General features: G+C 42.1%; 1 protein-coding gene across 3 annotated transcripts in view; it reads left to right on the top strand.

Annotated features, from left to right (window-relative positions):
- Window positions 1-1,535: 1,535 nt before the first annotated feature.
- STAT1 (signal transducer and activator of transcription 1) overlaps window positions 1,536-20,280 on the top strand; it is a 39,296-nt gene continuing 20,551 nt past the window's right edge. The window contains exons 1-11 of one of the 3 annotated variants that reach the window (XM_027563063.1): window positions 1,536-1,728; window positions 2,034-2,186; window positions 5,007-5,135; window positions 6,048-6,192; window positions 7,483-7,581; window positions 9,877-9,966; window positions 10,987-11,065; window positions 12,565-12,656; window positions 12,846-12,997; window positions 17,352-17,510; window positions 19,203-19,295. In XM_027563063.1, the coding sequence (XP_027418864.1) occupies window positions 5,008-5,135; window positions 6,048-6,192; window positions 7,483-7,581; window positions 9,877-9,966; window positions 10,987-11,065; window positions 12,565-12,656; window positions 12,846-12,997; window positions 17,352-17,510; window positions 19,203-19,295 (1,037 nt within the window). In that variant the 5' untranslated portion in view covers window positions 1,536-1,728; window positions 2,034-2,186; window position 5,007. The remainder of the gene's footprint in view (window positions 1,729-2,033; window positions 2,187-5,006; window positions 5,136-6,047; window positions 6,193-7,482; window positions 7,582-9,876; window positions 9,967-10,986; window positions 11,066-12,564; window positions 12,657-12,845; window positions 12,998-17,351; window positions 17,511-19,202; window positions 19,296-20,280) is intronic. The other 2 variants (XM_027563052.1, XM_027563044.1) reach the window with 2 other exon arrangements.

Below are 20,280 nucleotides of genomic sequence, written 5' to 3'. Positions count from 1 at the left end.
CTTCCCTGGTGTCTCAATGGTAAAGAATCTGCATGCCAATGCCGGAGTCATAGGTTTGATTTCTGGGTTGAGAAGACCCCCTGGAGAAGGAATAGGCAACCCACTCCAGTATTCCTGCCTGGGAAATCCATGGTCAGAGGAGCCTAGCAGGCTACAGTCCATGGGGTTGCAAGAGTTAGACACAACTTAGCAATGTGGCTAACAACAAAAAGATAAGTTAGCCAGCAAAGAAGTTGGGAGGGAGGGCATTGGCTCAAGGGGTTTTCCAAATGGAGAACTGCTGGTAAGAAGGTCCTGAGTTTGTAGAAAGAGCTTGTCTTATTTGCAGGAAAAAAAAAAAAAAAAAACCCTGCTGAAGTAAGGAAAAAGTGGCACAAGATGAGGTTAAAGAAAGTGATAGGGAAACCAAGGCTTTATAGGTTTCATTAATAAATTTGGATTTTATTCAGAAAAGTCATCAGAGGATTTTCAGGTTTGCAAACACATGATCTGCTTTGCAATTAAAAAACAAACCAAACTGCTATAGGGTAAATGGATTAAATGGGAGTAAAGAACTGAAGTGAGGCAGCCATTTGGGAAATCTACTGCAAAGATCCAAATGAGAGAAAAGGGGGAATGGCACAGAAGATGACCAGAAGCAATGAGACCTGAAAAGTATTTAGGAGGAAAATTCAACAAGGCTTGAGGACCGGTGTGGGCGTGGGTGGTGAGAAGACAATGTTAAAGGTGGCTCCTAATTTTCTGGCATGGATTATTTCTAGAAAAAGGGCAGGTTTAAGAAGAAAAATGATGAGATGGTTCTGAACATAATTAGTTTTTAGAGCTCACCAGACATCCAAGTGGAAATTCAAATGAGGGCTGTACAGTGGGTATAGCGCTCAGAGGAGTCGTGTGGACACGGTACGGGTGTAGAAGTTCTACATTATCTAGGACACAGATACTGTGGATGAGGTCAATGCAGAACAGCCTGAGAAGTGTAGGTAAAGTAGACCAAATATGAATCATGACCACACTTAACACTGAGCAGCTTGGTGGCAGGGATGGAGAAAGAAATAGCAGAGAGGTAGGAAGAAGCAAGGAAGGTATGTTGTCATCATGGCCCACGGAGAAGTGTTAAAGAATGGAGGTGTCAGCTGCGCAGGTTTCTGAGTGGTCACATAAGGTGAGGATAGAAAAGCGTCTTCCGGGTTTAGCAACAAGGAGGTAGGTCAGTTGCTAAGCTGAGATTCGAAAACGACAATGTCCCCACCTGTGTCCTCTGCCTCGAATTTTCAGATTTGGGGCTAATGTAAGGATCTCCCAGTTTGGGCCTCTGCAAACACATAACTTCCTTTTAGCTGTTCTCTAAAGTATGTGTAAACATAACCCTTAATTTGCAACACAGAGCTGAGCTTCAAAGCCTCCAGACACAAGCCCTAGCGGAAGGCTAACGAAAGACTCAGCGGGTTGGCAGAGCAGCGGCCCGGGGGAGGCGATACGCGCGGGGAACAGCCGTGTCCAATTGGCCGAGCGCGGCAGCAGCCCGATGATTGGCGGGAGCAGAAGGAGGCGGGGCGTCAGGATCTGCCTTTTCTTTCCGCTGATACTTTCGCTTTGCTGCGCTGAGTTTGCGGACAGATCTTGCCGCACTCGGGAGGACGCGAGTCAGATCCAAGATAGAGCGGAGGCGACCTGGGAGAGGAGGCACGGCTGTGTTCTCGCCCATCTCTGCGGGATCCGGCGCGCAGAGTGAGTGAGCTTGAGGTTCCGGGTGCCGGGGTGGGACGCGCCTGGACCGGCTTCGTCGAGGCCCAGCAGACGGATGCCCAACGAGCGCAAGCCTTTAAGTGCTGATAGGTGAATCCGTCATCCGGAAAAGAACACGTATCCCAGGTGTTGTTTCCGGTGATGGCACGGTTGCCCCAGTCAGTCGTGCCCTGGTAGTAAAAAAAAAAAGTGAAATAGAATCCCGCCCCTCCCCCACAACAATGCATTTTCCCATTTACCCTCTTCCCCTCCCCTTCCAGCAGAGTCGTATTTTCTTCTCTCCGCAGAAAGTTGGTATTTGCCGTGTGCCACCCCTAGAGAGCTGTCTAAGCTAGGCGCACCTTGTGCATGCAGACCCAACAGTCTTGGCATCTGACGTGCTGTGTGTAGCTGCTGCTTGTGTTGAATCCCTAGCCCTTCGCTGGGGCACAAGGTGACAGGTTAGTAAATGTTAACGGAAATTAATGAGTATGTAACTTTGAAACTTAATTATATATCTATTTATGGATAAAAGAACATAATGTGCTCGTGAAGTGTAAAAGTGATGATTAGTTCCTGCAGATCCCCAAATAATATAATTAGCCTTTAAAAAATTCTGACTAGTACCAAAAGTTTGGGGGAAGAAAAATAGGTGTGATTGATTGTGCTTTAAATATTGTTTGTTTAAGTTGAATTGATTGTTTTTATGGGACGGAAATAAGACTTGAGCCCTCAGCACAATCCAGTTTGCAGTTTGATGCAGGACTCAAAACTTGTTGGACCATAATATGGTTTGCCCTTTACTTTCTAATTCAATCTACTAGATTTCAGTTCAACAGACTTCTGTTGAGCATATATTGTATGCAGGACACTGTCCAAAGTGCAGAAGATGTTTAAAAAGAAAAAAAAAAAAGACAGTCTCAGCAAATCTGAAGCTTACATCATTTAGGGGAGACATCATAGAGCTTTTTTTAAGGAAGACAGGGTGTCAGTGTGCATACTCAGTCGCTAAGCTGTGTCTGACTCTTTGCGGCCCTGTAGACTGTAGCCTGCCAGGCTTCTCTGTCCATGGGATTTTCTAGGCAAGAGTACTGGAGTGGGTTGCCATTTCCTACTTCACGGGATCTTCCTGACCCAGGGATCAAACCCGTGTGTTGCATCTCCTGCATTGGCAGGCAGATTCTTTACCACTGAGCCACCAAGGAAAACAGGGTCTGACACCCAAATAGAGATGCAAAATGCAGTGAGGCACAAGTCAATGAAAGCTTAATTGTCTCTGGGTATGTCTTAGCTTATAGAAGAAATGGCATTTGTACCTGTCTTTGAATGCTAGTAAAATTTAAAGAGGCAAAAATTTATGGGGAACCCGTTTTCAAGGGTGAGTGACAGCTAGAGCAAAGCAGAAATATTGGGCGAAGCCAGGGGAAGAAAAGTAGATAATTTAGTGACAGAATTGCTTTGTGAATGGATGAAAATAGTGTCAGAGTGGAAATCAGTCGGATATTGGCCAACTAGCAATTTTGTGCAAGAGAATGATGTGGTCAAAACCCGTGTGCAGCAGAAGGCTAGATTGGGAAATAGTGTTGGAGGCATGGAGGCAGGAGGTCTTGAGACTGGAAAGGAAGAAGTCAGGTGATTGAGGGATGGTCTTGCCACTCCGTGTTGGTACCAAGTTTTGCTAGAAGATGGAGTGGATTCTGGATTTGTTAGCATGAATTTATTGATCACCTGCTCACCTGATCACTGATCACAGTGCCAGGCGCTGTGTCTGTATTAGCTCATGCAGTCTTAACAATCACCCTGTTGACAGAAAAGTGAGTCACCTGTGGTCACTCACCCTAAGAAGAGTGTTGCAGCCCCTGCTGGTTGATGGTCTGGCCAGTGTATTTGCTTTAGGCACATCCTTTTTAGATACTTAGTAGGGAGGGAGAGCACTGCAAATTTGCAGTCTTTCACTCAGGTAAGATAAATTTGAAGTGAAAAATCAAATTGCTACAGCAAGTATACCAAAGGTGTGGAGTTGGGTTCATTTGTACTGATGTTTTGTGATGCTTAACTAGTTTTGTGGCCCCACCATATGCTTAACCTTCCTTTGGAAGGAAATTTGTGAAGCAGACATGACTTCATGCCTGCACACGTGCTTGCCAGCAAGCATGCATACGTTCTTCCATGCCCTGTTTGAAAATCCAGAACCCTTTCCTCAGGCCTAGTAGAACAAGATTGACTTACATCTGCTGAGAATATTATTAGCTGTGCACTGATATATTGGGTTGCAAAAACCTGATCGAACCTTTTGGTCAACCTGATAAGTCCTAATTTACGCTATGATGAAGGGAGGCTTTTCATTTTCCTGATGGATGTTCAGACTCCTTAAATCAGTTTTTTGTTTTAATTTTTAATCTTCAGGGCTACTGTGTAAAAGTTGATTTACAGTTATCTAAAGAGATAGTATTACTTTATCTTTTCAAATTGCATTTAACGTAGTTTCAGTCTTTAAAAATTATTACTGAGATTTAAGAATTTTGTGCAACTTTGTTGTGTGCAGTAGACAAAGAAGAAAATATCTCTTTTAAAAGATATATAACAAAAGTAATTCACTTTAATCATGTGAATCATGATATATAGAATACCAGTTTAAAGTCCTTTGAGTCAAATTACAAATGTTCTATAATTTCTAAGAGCAGTTTTGGGGAAAGTTTTTACAATTAATCTTAAAGCAAATAGTGTCTTCCACTTATTAATAAAAGTGCAGATTCATTTTAAAGCCATGTGAACACCTACCATATGCCCAGCACTGTTCTGGAGATACTTCAGTGAACAACCCTCCCCCACCTCGCACTACCACTATCCTGGACAAATCATTCCCTTCAGTGGGAAAAAACAGACACTAATCAAAATAAAAAAGAAAAATATGTCCTAGGTCAGATGGTGGTAAGGGCGATGGAGAAAAGTACATCAAGAAGGAGGGATAGCATTTTCTGGGGTGAGAGGTAGTGTCAGTTTAAATAAGGTGGCCAAAGAAGGCTTGCCTGATACATTAGCATTTGAGCAAAGACCTGAACGTGTATTTTATGGGGAAGAAAAAATATTGACCCAAAATGGAAATGGAAAAACAAAACAAAACAAAACAGGTTTTGGAATATAGACATCCATTTGAAAAGTATATTTGAGACAAATTATGTTTTTGATTAAGCAAGATATTTAGAAGAAGCACAATGCTAGACATGCTTTCTTTGGAGCTGTGGGCTTCCATTTATGATCCGTGCTCTCTTTCCCTATAGGATGTCCCAGTGGTATGAGCTTCAGCAGCTTGAGTCCAAATACCTGGAGCAGGTTCACCAGCTCTATGATGACAGTTTTCCCATGGAAATCAGACAATATCTGGCACAGTGGCTAGAAAAGCAAGACTGGTAAGGAAAACTCACCTGACGGAGGAGTTTTTCTACTTTTAAAATAACTTGTCGATTGAATGACTTGGTACTACACCGACTAGCAGATGAATCTCATCAGTAGCCGTTGGGATTATCTGTTGCAAAAAAAGAGTGTTGACTTGAAAAATGTCATGTATCTCTAGAAAGCTAAATGCATTAGTCATTAACTTTATGTACTTTTCAGTTTATTTATACATCCTCCTAAATGCTTTGGACAAGTTACATGATGCTGATACAAATTATTTTCCAAGTTAGGATCCAGGTTATAGAAAGAGGTAAGTTAAAGCCAAGTCGTGGTAGAACACTTACGAGAAGTATAAAGTAATCCAATTAAGGAAATAGCTCTTAAAACTGATATATGTTCCGTTTTAAAATTTATTGTTTAGCTCATTGCAAATATTTTAAATGTTCTGAAAGTATTTGACATAGAAAGTGAAGGCTCCTATTGATTTTTTGCCTCCAGAGATAATCACCATTGATAGTTTTATGCTCAAGCTTGGTGTGCTAGAATTGTTCATGGTAGTGTTATATAATAGAAATACTATACTCCCTGCTTCTAAAAGCACTGTCAGTTTCAAAAGAAGGGAATAAAACCCAGGAAAACACTTTTAAGTTATTTTTAATCATTTCATTATGGGAAACTGTGTTTATTTTGTTGATTTAAAGGTGAAAGTCACTCAGTTGTGTCCGACTCTTTGCAATCCCATGGACTACACAGTCCATGGAATTCTCCAGGCCAGAATACTGGAGTGGGTAGCCTTTTCCTTCTCCGGGGATCTACCTAACCCAGGGATTGAACCCAGGTCTCCCACATTGCAGGCAGATTCTTTACCAACTGTGCCACAAGGGAAGTAGTATCTAAATGAAATGTGTACATTTTGACCCTTCTAGGGAGCATGCTGCCAACGATGTTTCATTTGCCACCATCCGTTTTCATGACCTGCTATCGCAGCTGGATGATCAATACAGTCGCTTTTCTTTGGAGAATAATTTTTTATTGCAACATAACATAAGGAAAAGCAAGCGTAACCTTCAGGTATGACCTTTGTTTTGTGTTTTAGTTGAAATGCTTCCATGTTTACATAAGAGAGGTTTTTCATTCAGCAGGTATTATTGAGTACATTGTCATTGGTATTTAGAAAATTACGAGACTATCAATAAACTGCCTTTATGTGGCTAATACTTTATAGCAGAAGTAAAATAAAATATCAATTTATTTTGTAAACATAAGGAATTTTCAAGCTTCTGGCTATCACTTAGGCATAAGTAGTTCTGAGAGAAATTTGGTGCTAAAATCTTGTCTTATTTAAAGTTGTTGATATTTAAGTCATTAAGAAAAAGGGTTATATGTTAAGAGCAGTGAGCTGTAGTAACATATTAAAGCTCAAAGGAACTTTAGTGATGAGTCCAGTCTGAGTGCTTGGTAGACAGATGAAGAGTAAGTCCAGAAAGGTTTGACGTCTCTGAGGCTCAGGAGTGAGGTGGTGAACTGGCGTTGGACCCCACCTTGCCTTGCTTCTGCTGGAGTTGCCCTCCCTTGGAAGAAAAAGTGAAAGGGAGTTGCAGGCAGGAGAGAGTATACGTCAGTGTTTCAGGAGGCCTTCATAAGTACTTTCAGCACCTGAAAGTGCTGGTTACTTTCAGGTAAGCCTGGTTACTGTTTTTATTTCTGTATTAATGGAATTTTTCTGTTTTAATGGAAGTAAGTACTGTCATTGTCTTGTTTTATTCCTCACAACCAGACTGTTCAACTTAATTAGAAGCTTTTCCCCCACCCTCTGTGAATGTATATATGATTTTATAATACCGGTGAGTGGGAAAGCCAGATTAACTTTATAAAAATTTTATCTCCTACAGAGTTGACTTGGTTATACCTGTTATAAAGAAAGGCACAATTGCCAGTACTTTGCAACTACCTTTGACAAGAAAGCAGAAAAACTGAAAAGAATGTCTTTGGTCTAATTCAAAGCAGAGACCATCAGATTAATTGAGGAATACTCTGGATAACTTTTGTATCATTTGCATTGTCTCAGGATTGTAACAAGAGAAATGGGCCCAAGAGCAACAAAAATGAAAAATATTACAGGAACTGTATACAAAAATACTTGTTTTTTTTAATCAAGAAGTAATTTAGGAACCTGCACTTGGTTGGACAATTAAAGCAGTTTTAGTCATAATATGTGAAAAGAATATTTTGATGTTACCAAAAATAGCTTATATAGGATTTAGTAAGTTCAGGATGAACAAACTCATTTCCGTGTATATTACACAATGGTTTAAACATTCTGAAGATTAATTTACTTTTATTCTAACAACCCATGTCTAGGATAATTTTCAGGAAGACCCAATACAGATGTCTATGATCATCTGTAACTGTCTGAAGGAGGAAAGAAAGATCTTGGATCATGCCCAGAGAATCAGCCAGGTACTTTTTTCCTAACTGAACATAAAGGATAATAAAGCAATAAACATTGATTCAGTCATCCAACAAGTTTTATTGAGACCCTGTTTCAAGGCAGTGGTGACTAGCTCTCTGATTTTATTGCCCCCAAGAAGTGGGGAAAAATAAGCATCAAGATGTTACAGATCCAGACTTTGAGAAAGGACCCTATTATAGTAGAAGTCATTCTAGGTTTGAAAAACCTTTTCAGGTTGTAATAGTTGCTTAGTTGCTGTGAAGATAATAAAGCATGATACAATGTGGACAGTAGTGGAGTTTTGGGTTGTTTCTTTAGATCAGGGTCAGGAATCATCTCTGAGGTGCCAGGATAGGAAAGGAAGCAGCAGATGGCTAGTGGGCTCTTGCAACAGACTGAAGGAGCAGAGGGGAAGTATGTGAGGTTGAGGCGTAGTCAGTGGAGGTGGAAATACGTGGGCAGATTCCATTATGTTCTGCACATGGTACCAAAATGGCTTACACTGAAGGATCTGATGTGGAAGTGAGAAGCAGCAAAGAATCTAGGATGACTGTGATTTGTGACTTGCGTCACTTGGAGATACTGTTTACTAAGCTGGGGAAGATAGGAAAGAGACAGGAGTAGGGTTTTGGCAGGACACAATAGGTTTTAGAAAAGAATGGGTTGATGGGGAAATCAGCAGCTTTGTTTTGAATGGTACTGAGATATCCGTTAGGTATCTAAGACATCCAAACAGTGAATGAGTCAGAGTTATACCACAACCAAGATTTTTTAAATCATGATTTAAATCCTAATATAGACCTTCCTGGTGATCAGGGTTCAATTTTGAAGTTACTGTGGCATTTATTCATGCCTTGCATCGATGTGGTGGTAGGAACAACCCAGCAGACAGTGAAACCACTGTGGTTTGAGTTGTTCTGGCTGAGATCATTCCATTATCGGGGGAGAAGGTCAGAATACACAGTGGAATGCTTCTTATGTCCATTTCTCTAAGGAATAACTAATAAAGTGAGCTGTGAGATTGGGAGGTAGGGGTGGAGAGAGAGCGTTTAAGTAGAGACAGTGAATGCCATTTTCCATGCACTTTCTGAGCATTTACCCAGTTCCTGTGGCTCTGCTGCCTCCCTGGGTGTTTAGTTCCTGTCACACTGAAAGCTCCTTGCTGCAGTAAGCATTTAAAGATATGTATTATTGGTTGCAAGCTTACGCTGGCTCGTTCATCCTAGTGTACAGAAGTGTCAAGAGGAAAAGCTGGCCACATTGCTGCCTCTGAGAGAGGTGTGTCTTCTTCAGTATGGCCTGCACCTGGGAGACCCTCAGCAGGAAATTTTGATTATCATGTGGATTTTTCATTGTAACAGCATTATGCAGCGGGCCACTCTGTATCTCAGATGGGCTTGAGTGGACAGCCAAGAGCAGAGATGGGCAGGAGAGTAAACTGTTCACCTTGGGGTACCTAAACCTTTCCCTCCTCACATTTGGCCCCGAGGCAGCACTAGAAAGTGAAGGAGGTGATTCCTGCTCTGCCAGGTCAGCCCCATCTCTTGGGTGTGCTTTGCGTTTGGAAGGCTTGTCGGCTTTTGATTTATTTTAAGCCCCTCAGAAGACACTGAGTTATCAGTGACCCCTTCGGAGGAGATTAGTGGACTGCACAGCTGTGACCAAGAGAAGCAAGGCCTTCTTGGGCCTTGGGGGAAGGTCCTGGATGTCTGGGGGTATCAGATTATTATTTTAGATTGCACATATCCACAAACAATATCTTGTGATATTTGTCTTTCTCTGTACAATTTTGATATGCCTCTGAATTATCTGGAATCTTGTCCAAATGGGGTTTCTGATTCAGTGATCAAATTAGGACTGAGATTCTGTATTTCCAACAAGCTCCCAGGTGGTAAGGTGATACTGGTCTGGGGACCACACTGAATTGCATGACTTTGAGACAAATAAGAACAGGGTAAATAAGAATAATCTTCTCTACAGCATTTGAAAAACCCTCAAATAAATTCCTGTGTGGTCCCAGGCAACTGTATGAACTAATGGAAAATCCTAGATATGCTGTTTGTTTAGTTTAGATCTGAATTGAGCCCAGTCTTTCTTTAGGCTTGTTCACAGTTTGCCAGCACTTTCCAGGGCCTCGAGAACTGAGCTTTTCTTGTGCAGACTCATGTGGGAGGCCTGCAGGAGCTTCTGGAAGGTCTGAGAGTTAGGTGGGGCACAGGGTATAGACTTGACTTTGGAGCTTAACCAGCAGGTAAATACAACAGAGGAAGTCATGGCTGCTAACCACGTACCTTCCATTACAGGCGCAGTCTGGGAATATCCAGAGCACTGTAATGTTAGACAAACAGAAGGAGCTTGACAGCAAAGTCAGAAATGTGAAAGACAAAGTTATGGTGAGTACTGAATAAATGTATACATATTCTCTGTAACTTATTATAGGGGGGAATAAAAGTTTCAGTTGCCCTACTGTAAACATTTTTACTGATTTCAGATTTTTAAGTAGTTGAGAATAAATGTTCCCCCCAAATTCCAATCTCTAAGTAAACAAGTTGATGCAACCAATGAGCAGATAGATATTTATGGCCCGTGTTATAACTTCCAAACATGGAACTTATCTTTTCCTTCCTTGCAAGATCATGCAGTAGCTGTGGACTTTGCCCCATCACCCAGTGAACTAGCTGTTCTGCTCTAAATTGCCCTTTATGGCTTCACTTCTTAAATTGGCATGTTCCTGGGGTTACATAGAACCCCAGGATAAACATAGTCTTCCTCAAACACCTGTTTTATTCCAAGGCTTGGAAGGGGAACAAAAACATGTCAGGGAAGGAAATTTCTGATTAAAGTAAAACATCCACAGTAATTTTAAGATAGAACTTCCCAGACCATCTATGGGAGTGGTGTCCTTGGTGGTACGTGTTCACTCCCCTCCACTGCGGGGCTGTGTGGAGAGGGTGAGGAGTCCAGCTTTGCACTGGACCTGTGTCTGTGAAAGCGGCCTTTCTGCTGAGGGGCCCACTCTCCTGTGGGTCTCTGGGTCACACCAGCATGACCTTGACTTTGTGCTTCAGATGGCATTTTATCAAACAGGTTCTTTGGAGCAACTTTACCTTACTGCCTCTGAGGGAGACATTTCATTAAATGAGTAGACATCAAGTAGGTCAGTCCAGAAATAGGCATATGTTTTATTCTCTAAAAAGGTTATTATATACTTATTAATGAAGTAGAAATTATTCATTATTAGAATTTTATGAATCTTACTCATCTTTGAGAGAGCAGGATTTTATGAATCTTATTTATCTTCGAGAGAGCAGGATTGTATCCCTGATTTTCTGGGTCCTATAGAAACAATAATCTGTTTCCTAAAGTCTTTGTTCTGAGTATGGTGGAAAACTTGTTTATGTCTTTACTTGTAGAGTATTGAACATGAAATCAAGACTCTAGAAGACTTGCAAGATGAATATGACTTTAAATGCAAAACCTTGCAGAACAGAGGTAAGAGTTAACATTTGAAGCAGAGTCCATTGCCTATAATTTTTTCTGCCTACAGTAGCTAACAAAGGCAAATACTCCTTCATATTTACCAAATATTCTATGACTTAATTACTAGTCTTGACTTCTTGATGACCAGACCAGGGTTTTTTAACCTCAGTACTATTGACATTTTGGGTGGAGGAAATGGCAATTGACCCTAGTATTCTTACTGGGAAAGTCCCATGGACAGAGGATCCTGGCAGGCCACAGTCCATGGGGTTGCAAAGAGTCAGACACAGCTGAGCACACACATCCTTGTTTTGGGGACTGTCCTGTGCATTGTGAGATACCCTGATAGCTCATGGGTAAAGAATCTGCCTGTCAATGCAGATGTGGGTTCGATCCCTGGGTTGGGAATATCCCCTGGAGAGGGAAATGGCAACTCATTCCAGTATTCTTGCCTAGGAGATACCATGGACAGTGGAGCCTGGTAGGCTGTAGTCTATGGGGTTGCCAAGGTCAGACACGACTGACTGAATGACAGCAACCTGGGCATTGTAGGATGTTTGGCTGCATCCCTGACTTCTGCCCACTAGATGGCAGTAGAGCTGCCAATGTGTGTGATTGCATGCTCAGTCCTGTCTGACTCTGCGACCCTGTGGACTGCAGCCTGCCAAGCTCCTCTGTTCATGGAATTTTCCAGGCAAGAATATTGGAGTGGGCCATTTCAAAACTATCTCCAGATGTTGTCAGGTGACCTCTGGGTGACAAAATCACCCCCCCCGTTGACACCCACTGGTTATGTGCTATTCACTTTACTTAGTGTACTTCAACTACTGATGGACATAGATGGATAGGTATTTGGAGTTCCCTACCCTAATCCCCAAAGTTTCTTCAAATGTTCCAGCTCCGTGTGTGCATACCATAGGTGAAGTTCAGCATTTTCCCCTTGTTTTAAAGCAATTTTACTCTATTTTGTTGTTGTTGCTTGTTTTTAATGATGACAGGATATCCACTGAAAATAACCTCAAAGTGTGCATTGTGTAGAACAAGCAGAGTACTGCTGTTACCCTAGCAGTCCTCTGAGGATATCATGATAGAATGGAAACATTATTTGTAATAATGTGAATAAAAATATGAGAGAAAGAAACCTCAATGACACTTTTCCGAATTGTTTGCTTCTCTTTCAAAGCCACGGAGATGCTTTATATCAACTTTTTTTTAAACTGAGGTTTTGAATCTTGTCGTTTATATTCATTGAGGTAATATTGTGACAGTGATTTAAGAACCAGACAGTACTATTTCTCATTTACATGAATCATTGAAAACAAGGACTTTGTTTCAGAGTGTCCTGTTCTGGTATTTTTTTGTTTTGTTCAATAGTGATTGAAGACCAAGCTTGGACCTGTCTTCAGATAGCACTTGGGTCATATTTTCCCTAAATGTATGTGAATCTTGCCTTCGGTTGGCTGTGTCTTCTCTCACATTTTTGTTTATCTGCTGTCTCTCCCAATTCACAGAACATGAAACCAATGGTGTGGCAAAGAATGATCAGAAACAAGAACAGTTGTTACTCCAGAAGATGTACTTAATGCTGGACAATAAGAGAAAGGTAGCGTTTCACGTTCCAGAATAACACAGTACTTTTGTCAGAGACTGTAAATAATGAACTTGAAATTTAGAAATGAGGCAAAAATTATTTTTTATAACCACTTGGTTTAGTGCCCCAGTTGAGAGGAAAGAATAAAATTCTGTGATTAAAGATGTGTTTATTTCACTGTGTGTCTTTCTCTCCCTTTAGGAAGTTGTTCTCAAAATAATAGAGTTGTTGAATGCCACTGAACTTACCCAGAAAGCCCTGATTAATGATGAACTGGTGGAGTGGAAGCGGAGACAGCAGAGTGCCTGTATTGGGGGGCCCCCCAACGCTTGCCTGGATCAGCTGCAAAATTGGTAAGACCGGCAGCTGACTGGTGAGCTGCATAAACTTGTAGAGTGAACATTCAAGCTGTGTTAGTTGCACAGACCCTGTGAAGACTTCTGTTTGGAGTTGGATGTGCTCTAGCTGCTTCTTGCCCTGGACACACGCACTTGAAAAGCACAGTGTTAGTCGTGCCTGTGGCCATGCTCAGCTTGGTGTGGAGCACTGTCCTCTCCCTGCTGTACACGTATCCTGGAGCGTGTCGCTTGACTGTGCCAACACTGTGACATGGTCATCACACAACACATTTAACAACCGAAGTCCCAGTGTTTTATTCAAAATGAAAGGGCTCGAGGCATTTTCCAGGCTTACATGAAATAACAGTTTGTGGGCCATTCATTCAGTTGTCCATCTAGTAAATATTTATTATATGCAGTGTGCCAGGCACTGGGCTAGGACCTAGGACACAAGGTGAATGATTCTTGGTTGTTGCCAGCAAAGAACTTTCACTGGGGAGACGGGAGATGGACGTGGTAATAACTACTTGGTGAAAGATTGCCAAGGTTCTGACAGAGACCATTCAGAATCTATGGAGGATGAGGAAGGAGTCACCAGGAAAGATAAAGGAGACAAAATGGTCTTGCACTGACTCGGGAGTGAACAGGAAAAACCACAGACCAGAGAGGAGAAAGGTGTGGACAGAAGCAGCAGGGAGGGAAGGACCTGGGCCTGAAGTTCTTACAGTGGGTGGCTAGAGAGTCGGATGCCAGATAGGGAAGGAAGGAAGCAGAGCAGACAGGAGGCTGGAGCCTGGTCGTGGAGGTTCCCATACTACCCTGGGAACTCCAGAATTTCCCAGTCGACACTGGTGAGCCAGGCAGGCCCTTTATTTAAATGGAGATTCATGTCTCTGATTTTTGTATTTAAGTCTAAGGATAGAATAGACTTAGACAGAATAGAATGAACTTGAAATTTAGAAATGAGGCAAAAATTATTTTTTATAACCACTTGGCTTAGTGACCCAGGTGAGAGGAAAGAATAAAATTCCGTGATTAAATTTTATTTAATTTAAATAAATCAAATATTTATTATATGCCGTATGCCAGGCACTGGGCTAGGATCTAGGACACAAGGTGAATGATTCTTGGTTGTTGCCAGCAAAGAACTTTCACTGGGGAGATGGGAGATAGACGTGGTAATAACTACTTGGTGAAAGATTGCCAAGGTTCTGACAGAGACTGTTCAGAGTCCATGGAGGATGAGCTGCTCTGAGGATGTTTGAATGCCGAATTCCAAAGAATAGCAAGGAGAGATAAGAAAACCTTCCTCAATCATCAGTGCAAAGAAATAGAGGAAAATGATAGAATGGGAATAACTAGAGATCTCTTCAAGAAAATCAGAGATACCAAGGGAACATTTCATGCAAAGATGAGCACAATAAAGGACAGAAATGGTATGGACCCAACAGGATCATAAGATGTTAAGAAGAGGTGGCAAGAATACACAGAAGAAATATGCAAAAAAGATCATGACCCAGATAACCATGATGGTGTGATCACTCACCTAAAGCCAGTCATCCTGGAATGTGAAGTCAAGTGGGCCTTACGAAGCATCGCTACAAAGCTCGCGGAGGTGATGAAATTCCAGTTGAGCTGTTTCAAATCCTAAAAGATGATGCTGTGAAAGTGCTGTGCTCAATATGCCAGCAAATTTGGAAAACTCAACAGTGGCCACAGGACTGGAAGAGGTCAGTTTTCATTCTAATCCCAAAGAAAGGCAATGCCAAAGAATGTTCAACCTACCGCACAATTGCACTCATCTCACATGCTAGCAAAATCTCATACACTGGCAAAGTAATGCTCAAAATTCTCCAAGCCAGGCTTCAACAGTACGTGAACCATGAACTTCCAGATGTTCAAGATGGATTTAGAAAAGGCAGAGGAACCAGAGATCAAATTGCCAGCATCTGCTGGATCATCGAAAAAGCAAGAGAGTTCCAGAAAAACATCTACTTTTGCTTTATTGACTATGCCACAGCCTTTGACTGTGTGGATCACAGCAAGCTGTGGAAAATTCTGAAAGAGACGGGAATACTAGACCACCTGACCTGCCTCCTGAGAAATCTGTATGCAGGTCAAGAAGCAATAGTTAGAACCCGACATGGAACAACAGACTGGCTCCATATTGGGAAAGGAGTATGTCAAGGCTGTATATTATTACCCTGCTTTTTTAACTTACATGCAGAATGCATCATGCTGACTCCTGGGCTGGATAAAGCACAAGCTGGAATCAAGATTGCCAGGAGAAATATCAATAACCTCAGATATGCAGACACCACCCTTAGCGCAGAAAACAATGAACTAAAGAGCCTCTTGATGAAAGAGGAGATTGAAAAAGTTAGCTTAAAACTCAGCATTCAAAAAACTGAGATTATGGCATCTGGTCCCATCACTTCATGACAAATAGATGGGGAAACAATGGAAATAGTGAGAGACTTTATTTTCTTGGGCTCAAAAATCACTGCAGATGGTGATTGCAACCATGAAATTAAAAGATGCTTCCTCCTTGGAAGAAAAGCTATGACCAACCTAGACAGCATATTAAAAAGCAGAGACATTACTTTGCCAACAAAGGTCTATCTAGTCAAAGCTATGGTTTTTCTAAAACCATATGGTTTTTCCCAACCATCATGTATTGATGTGAGAGCTGGACTATAAAGAAAGCTAAGCACCAAAGAATTGATGCTTTTGAACTGTGGTGTTGGAGAAGACTCTTAAGAGTCCCTTGGACTACAAGGAGATCAAGCCAGTCAATCCTAAAGGAAATCAGTCCTGAATATTCATTGGAAGGAGTGATGCTGAAACTCCAATACTTTGGCCACCTGATGCGAAGAACTGACTCAACTGGAAAAGACCCTGATGCTGGGAAAGATAGAAGGCAGAAGGAGAAGGGGACGACAGAGAATGAGATGGCTGGATGGTGTCACCAACTTGATGGACATACATTTGAGCAAGCTCTGGGAGTTGGTGATGGACAGGGAAGCCTGGCGTGCTACAGTCCATGGGGTCACAGAGTCGGACATGGCTGAACAACTGAACTGAACTGAAGGTATTAGCAGAGTCTGACAGATCTGAGCAGACCCGATGGAAGCAGTAGAATCAGTGGGCAGGAGTGGGTGGTGGCCTGAAACAGTTCTGAAGGGCACAAGGACCAAAGATCTCATGAGATTACTTTCTGGATTGCTGTTCCTGACCCGGCACCCCCAGGAGCCTGGTGAGGTCCCTGCTGTCTGGAGCCCCTATGGTCATCTTAGGCCACATGGAGCCTCTTGTGGAGATATGAACGTCTTCCATTGTACCCCGCTGTGCTGTGCAAGAATTGTCAGCATTTTCTTGTGTCCCTCGGCCCAAACAGGATTGGGAATCACTGGGTTAGAATCCTTGTGGAACACGCCCACCTGCCATTGTTACCCTGCCTCTCATTTCACACCCACGGGCTTTGCTTTCAGGGCTGTGACCTGAATTCAAGGAATGAAAACACCAACCAAAGGAGATGTTTTTCCCTGGGGAGCTGATGCTCTTATCATCACTCCAGGCCCAGACTTCCACAGTCTGACATAGCTCAGAGGCTCCATCACCTTTGGCTTACTGTCAGGATGGAGGAACCTGAGAGGAGTTGGTAGCTTTCCTCCTTGGTTTATACATGTATTTTGAGTGTCTGAAAATGATTAGATTATGCACCTTGCCTCTCCTTTCAGTTCAGTGACATAGTAACTCCTGTTCCCTCGTCTCCTCCTAACCCACCTTGCATCCCCCCTCTGCCTTGCTGCCTTGATTCCAGGTTGCCCTCTTGCTCCTCCCTGCACAGTGTCACTGCCCTGATATAAAATCTGCAGGGGCCCCTCACTGCCGCCACATCACCTCCTAGAGTGTCTGTCTTTTCATGTCCCCTCCCTCTGCAGCTCGCCCCCTTTACCCTGTGCCTTTAAGTCCCAATTATCTCATAACTCAGTTGAAGCCAAAGATTCACTAGACAGCAGTCCCCAAACTTTTGGCACCAGGAGCTGGTTTTTTGGAAGACAGTTCCTCCACAGACAAGGTGGGGGGATAGTTTCAGGATGATTCAATAACACATTACATTTACTATGCACTTTATTTCTATGACATCAGCTCCACCTCAGATTATCAGACATTAGGCCCCAGAGGTTCCATGTCCCCCGCCCCCATCTCTCCTTAGGTCCATCTCTGTTTCTCCCTGCACTGTAGAGCTGGGCAGATAACATCACGTGTTGTCTGTAAACAGTGCTTGTTGGTTTCCATGATTCTCTGAATCCAGACTGCTTTGGGGCTATTTCTGATGAAGACTCCGTGGCTTGTACCTTCCCAGGTTCACCATAGTGGCGGAGAGTCTGCAGCAGGTTCGTCAGCAGCTTAAAAAGCTTGAGGAGTTGGAACAGAAATACACCTATGAACATGACCCCATCACCAAAAACAAGCAAGCCTTATGGGACCGCACCTTCAGCCTCTTCCAGCAGCTCATTCAGAGGTAACTTGAGCAAGATGTTTTTGCACCTTTTGCAGTTATTTTACCCAGAGGAAAATTTTATGGTAATTCAGATAATTTAGAAGGGTTTAATAGGATATGTAAAAATGTTTATGGCTTCCTTGAATTCAGGTCTTCCTGAATTCCTTGTTTATGCCAAGGGCCCATTTTTCTCGTGACCTCCTACTCTGGTAACCTGTCTCCTTCTCCCTGGCCAGTCTGTGACGAGACCTGTTGAGTCTAACTTGTATTTGCCCTCTCTTTCCTATTCTGTGGTCTCATCATATTTCAAGCTCTCTACTGAACTCTTACATAGTAGCTTTTCAAATGGTACCGCCCCAGCCCCTTCTTCCCTAGTCCCTCTGACCCTGTACTCTGCCATATCACAGTTCTGTTTGATTTTTCATCACCTGCTACTCTGAGGCGAGCCCCTGATCCAGTCACCCAAGCCCCACCTCCACAGCCTGGCCCTCACCAGCCATTCCACATTAGCTGCTACACATGCCGCGTTTCCAGGCGGACTTGACCTCATGCCCACCCTGGACATTTGCTTCTCCATGCCTCTCCCAACAATATTTCCTCTGCCTCAGAGCTTTCTTCTGTGGTAGCTCATTGAGAACCTGCATCCTCAATGTTTCCGCGTATATCCCATCATGAAACTTTTGCCAGACTTCCTGGGCAGACGCTGTCTCCCTTCCAGAGTTGCATAGTTCATTCTTTATTCTTCTCCTGTTTTGGATTTCAGTTGTATCATTATCTATGCATGTCTGTTATCTTTATTGTAAATTGGAAGGTCTTCGTAGACAGAGATGTGCCTTTGTCATCTTCTTCTCCCACCAGGGCCTTAGGTAGTGCCTTATCCAGGGCTAGGTGTTCTCAGTGTGCTTAGTAGGTCAATAAACGGCCCTGAGTAGAAGAGTAGAGTTCATATTGCAGTTTTTAAATGCTAACTTGACATAATAAAAATGTCTTCTGTTTCCTGTGGCTAATGTCCAGACAGGAATATCCAAATGTTGGATTTTGAAATGGATGCACTCAACTTTTACTCTCTACCTTGATTTTGAAATAATCAAGGACATTTACTTGGGTTTTGGAGTGCAGATCTCATTGTTTTTCTTTAAATGAAAATTAATATTTGGAAATGTTTATTAGGTAATAAATATTGCTAAACAGTTTTACTAGAATAGCAATTTTCCAAAGGATGTTAAAATGTAAGTTTCAAAGCATGGTGGTAAGCAGTATGCTACTTGGTTCATTTTCAACTATAGTAAAATTTGTTTTTGTTACTGTTTTTTATTTTTAAATTGAGATATTATTGATATATTAACATTATATTAGTTTTAATTATATAACAATAGTGATTTGATATTTGTGTATGTTACAAAATGATCACCACATTGGTCAGTGAGCAAATTTGATTCTTAAATTTGTAAATGAAGAGAATCCAGTTGAGAATTTTCATTGCTGAAGAGTGTCACAGGTCTTTGCAATTACTGATTTTGTTGAGTGCATCTGTTAGACTTGGGGATGTCTTTATTGACGGTAAAACTTCAGTTTATTCATCCAACTGGTTAGAAGTTTTTCAACTATTTTTTAGATCGTGCCCTCTAGCCCCCTCTCCTCCTTAGGGAAAATAACTTTTACCGCCTCAACTTTAATGGAAATGCTAATTTATCCTTTGCTGGGTATTTACAGCTCATTTGTGGTGGAAAGACAGCCCTGCATGCCAACTCACCCTCAGAGGCCATTGGTCTTGAAGACTGGAGTCCAGTTCACTGTGAAGCTGAGGTAATAAAGAAAAGATGGAAGCCCCACACCTCCTTAGGGCTTTCCTGGTGGCTCAGATGGTAAAGAATCTCCCTGCAATGCAGGAGACCTGGGTTCATCTGGGTCGAGCAGATCCTCTGGAGAAGGAAATGGCAATCCACCCCAGTATTCTTGCCAGGGGAATTCCATGGACAGAGGAGCCTGAAGGGCTACAGTCCATGGGGTCGCTAAAAGGTCGGGCATGACTGATCGACTAACACTTTCACTTTCTTTCCACAGCTCCTATCACAAAGTTTGCACCCCAGCTTCCTGCCACAACATGGTTATATAGGGGGGTGCTTTAGAGGAAGTACTTTTGCAGTAGGTATTTTAATATGAATTCTTACTTAGAATATCTAAGAGTCTTTTCTATTCAACTAGAAATATAACAAAGATATGTGTGGATACACACACACCCCACAATTTTTTCCAGTTATAGGTGTAATGAATGTTTACTGTAAATAGCAATTCAAAATTGCACAACTGCACATGGTAGAGAGTAAAAGTTCCCAGCAGCCTCATCCCCTCTTGAGCATGAGTCTATAACCTGAGCTTTATGTTCCCTCTGTAATGGATGCAGTGTGTGTAAATGACTGGTACATTTTTCTGGTGAGTGTGTTCATAACTTTCATCAGATTCTCAAAGTTGTATGTGATCTAAATATCTGTAAACTACCACAGTAAGCAGCCTGGTGTCAGTCCTCCCAGAATTTTGTCCATGTCTACATGAATATATAAATAAATACATTGTACTTTTATAAACATGTGTTTTTTCATGCATAGACTTGCGAAAGTACATATGACATGATATATTTCATTTTTAGAAACCAGAGTTCTGCTCTCTGTTGTTCGGCAGACTATTTTTCTCCTTCGTAATAAATTGTAGAAATGTTTCCATAGGAGGATGTCCAGCTTTACTTTCTTTGGTTGCATGGCTGCATTCATTTATTAATAGCTTTTCCTCTACT

The sequence above is a fragment of the Bos indicus x Bos taurus genome, chromosome 2 (assembly GCF_003369695.1).
Source record: "Bos indicus x Bos taurus breed Angus x Brahman F1 hybrid chromosome 2, Bos_hybrid_MaternalHap_v2.0, whole genome shotgun sequence".
NCBI classification, from domain to species: domain Eukaryota; kingdom Metazoa; phylum Chordata; class Mammalia; order Artiodactyla; family Bovidae; genus Bos; species Bos indicus x Bos taurus.
This window is presented reverse-complemented; position numbering and strand designations above follow the sequence as displayed.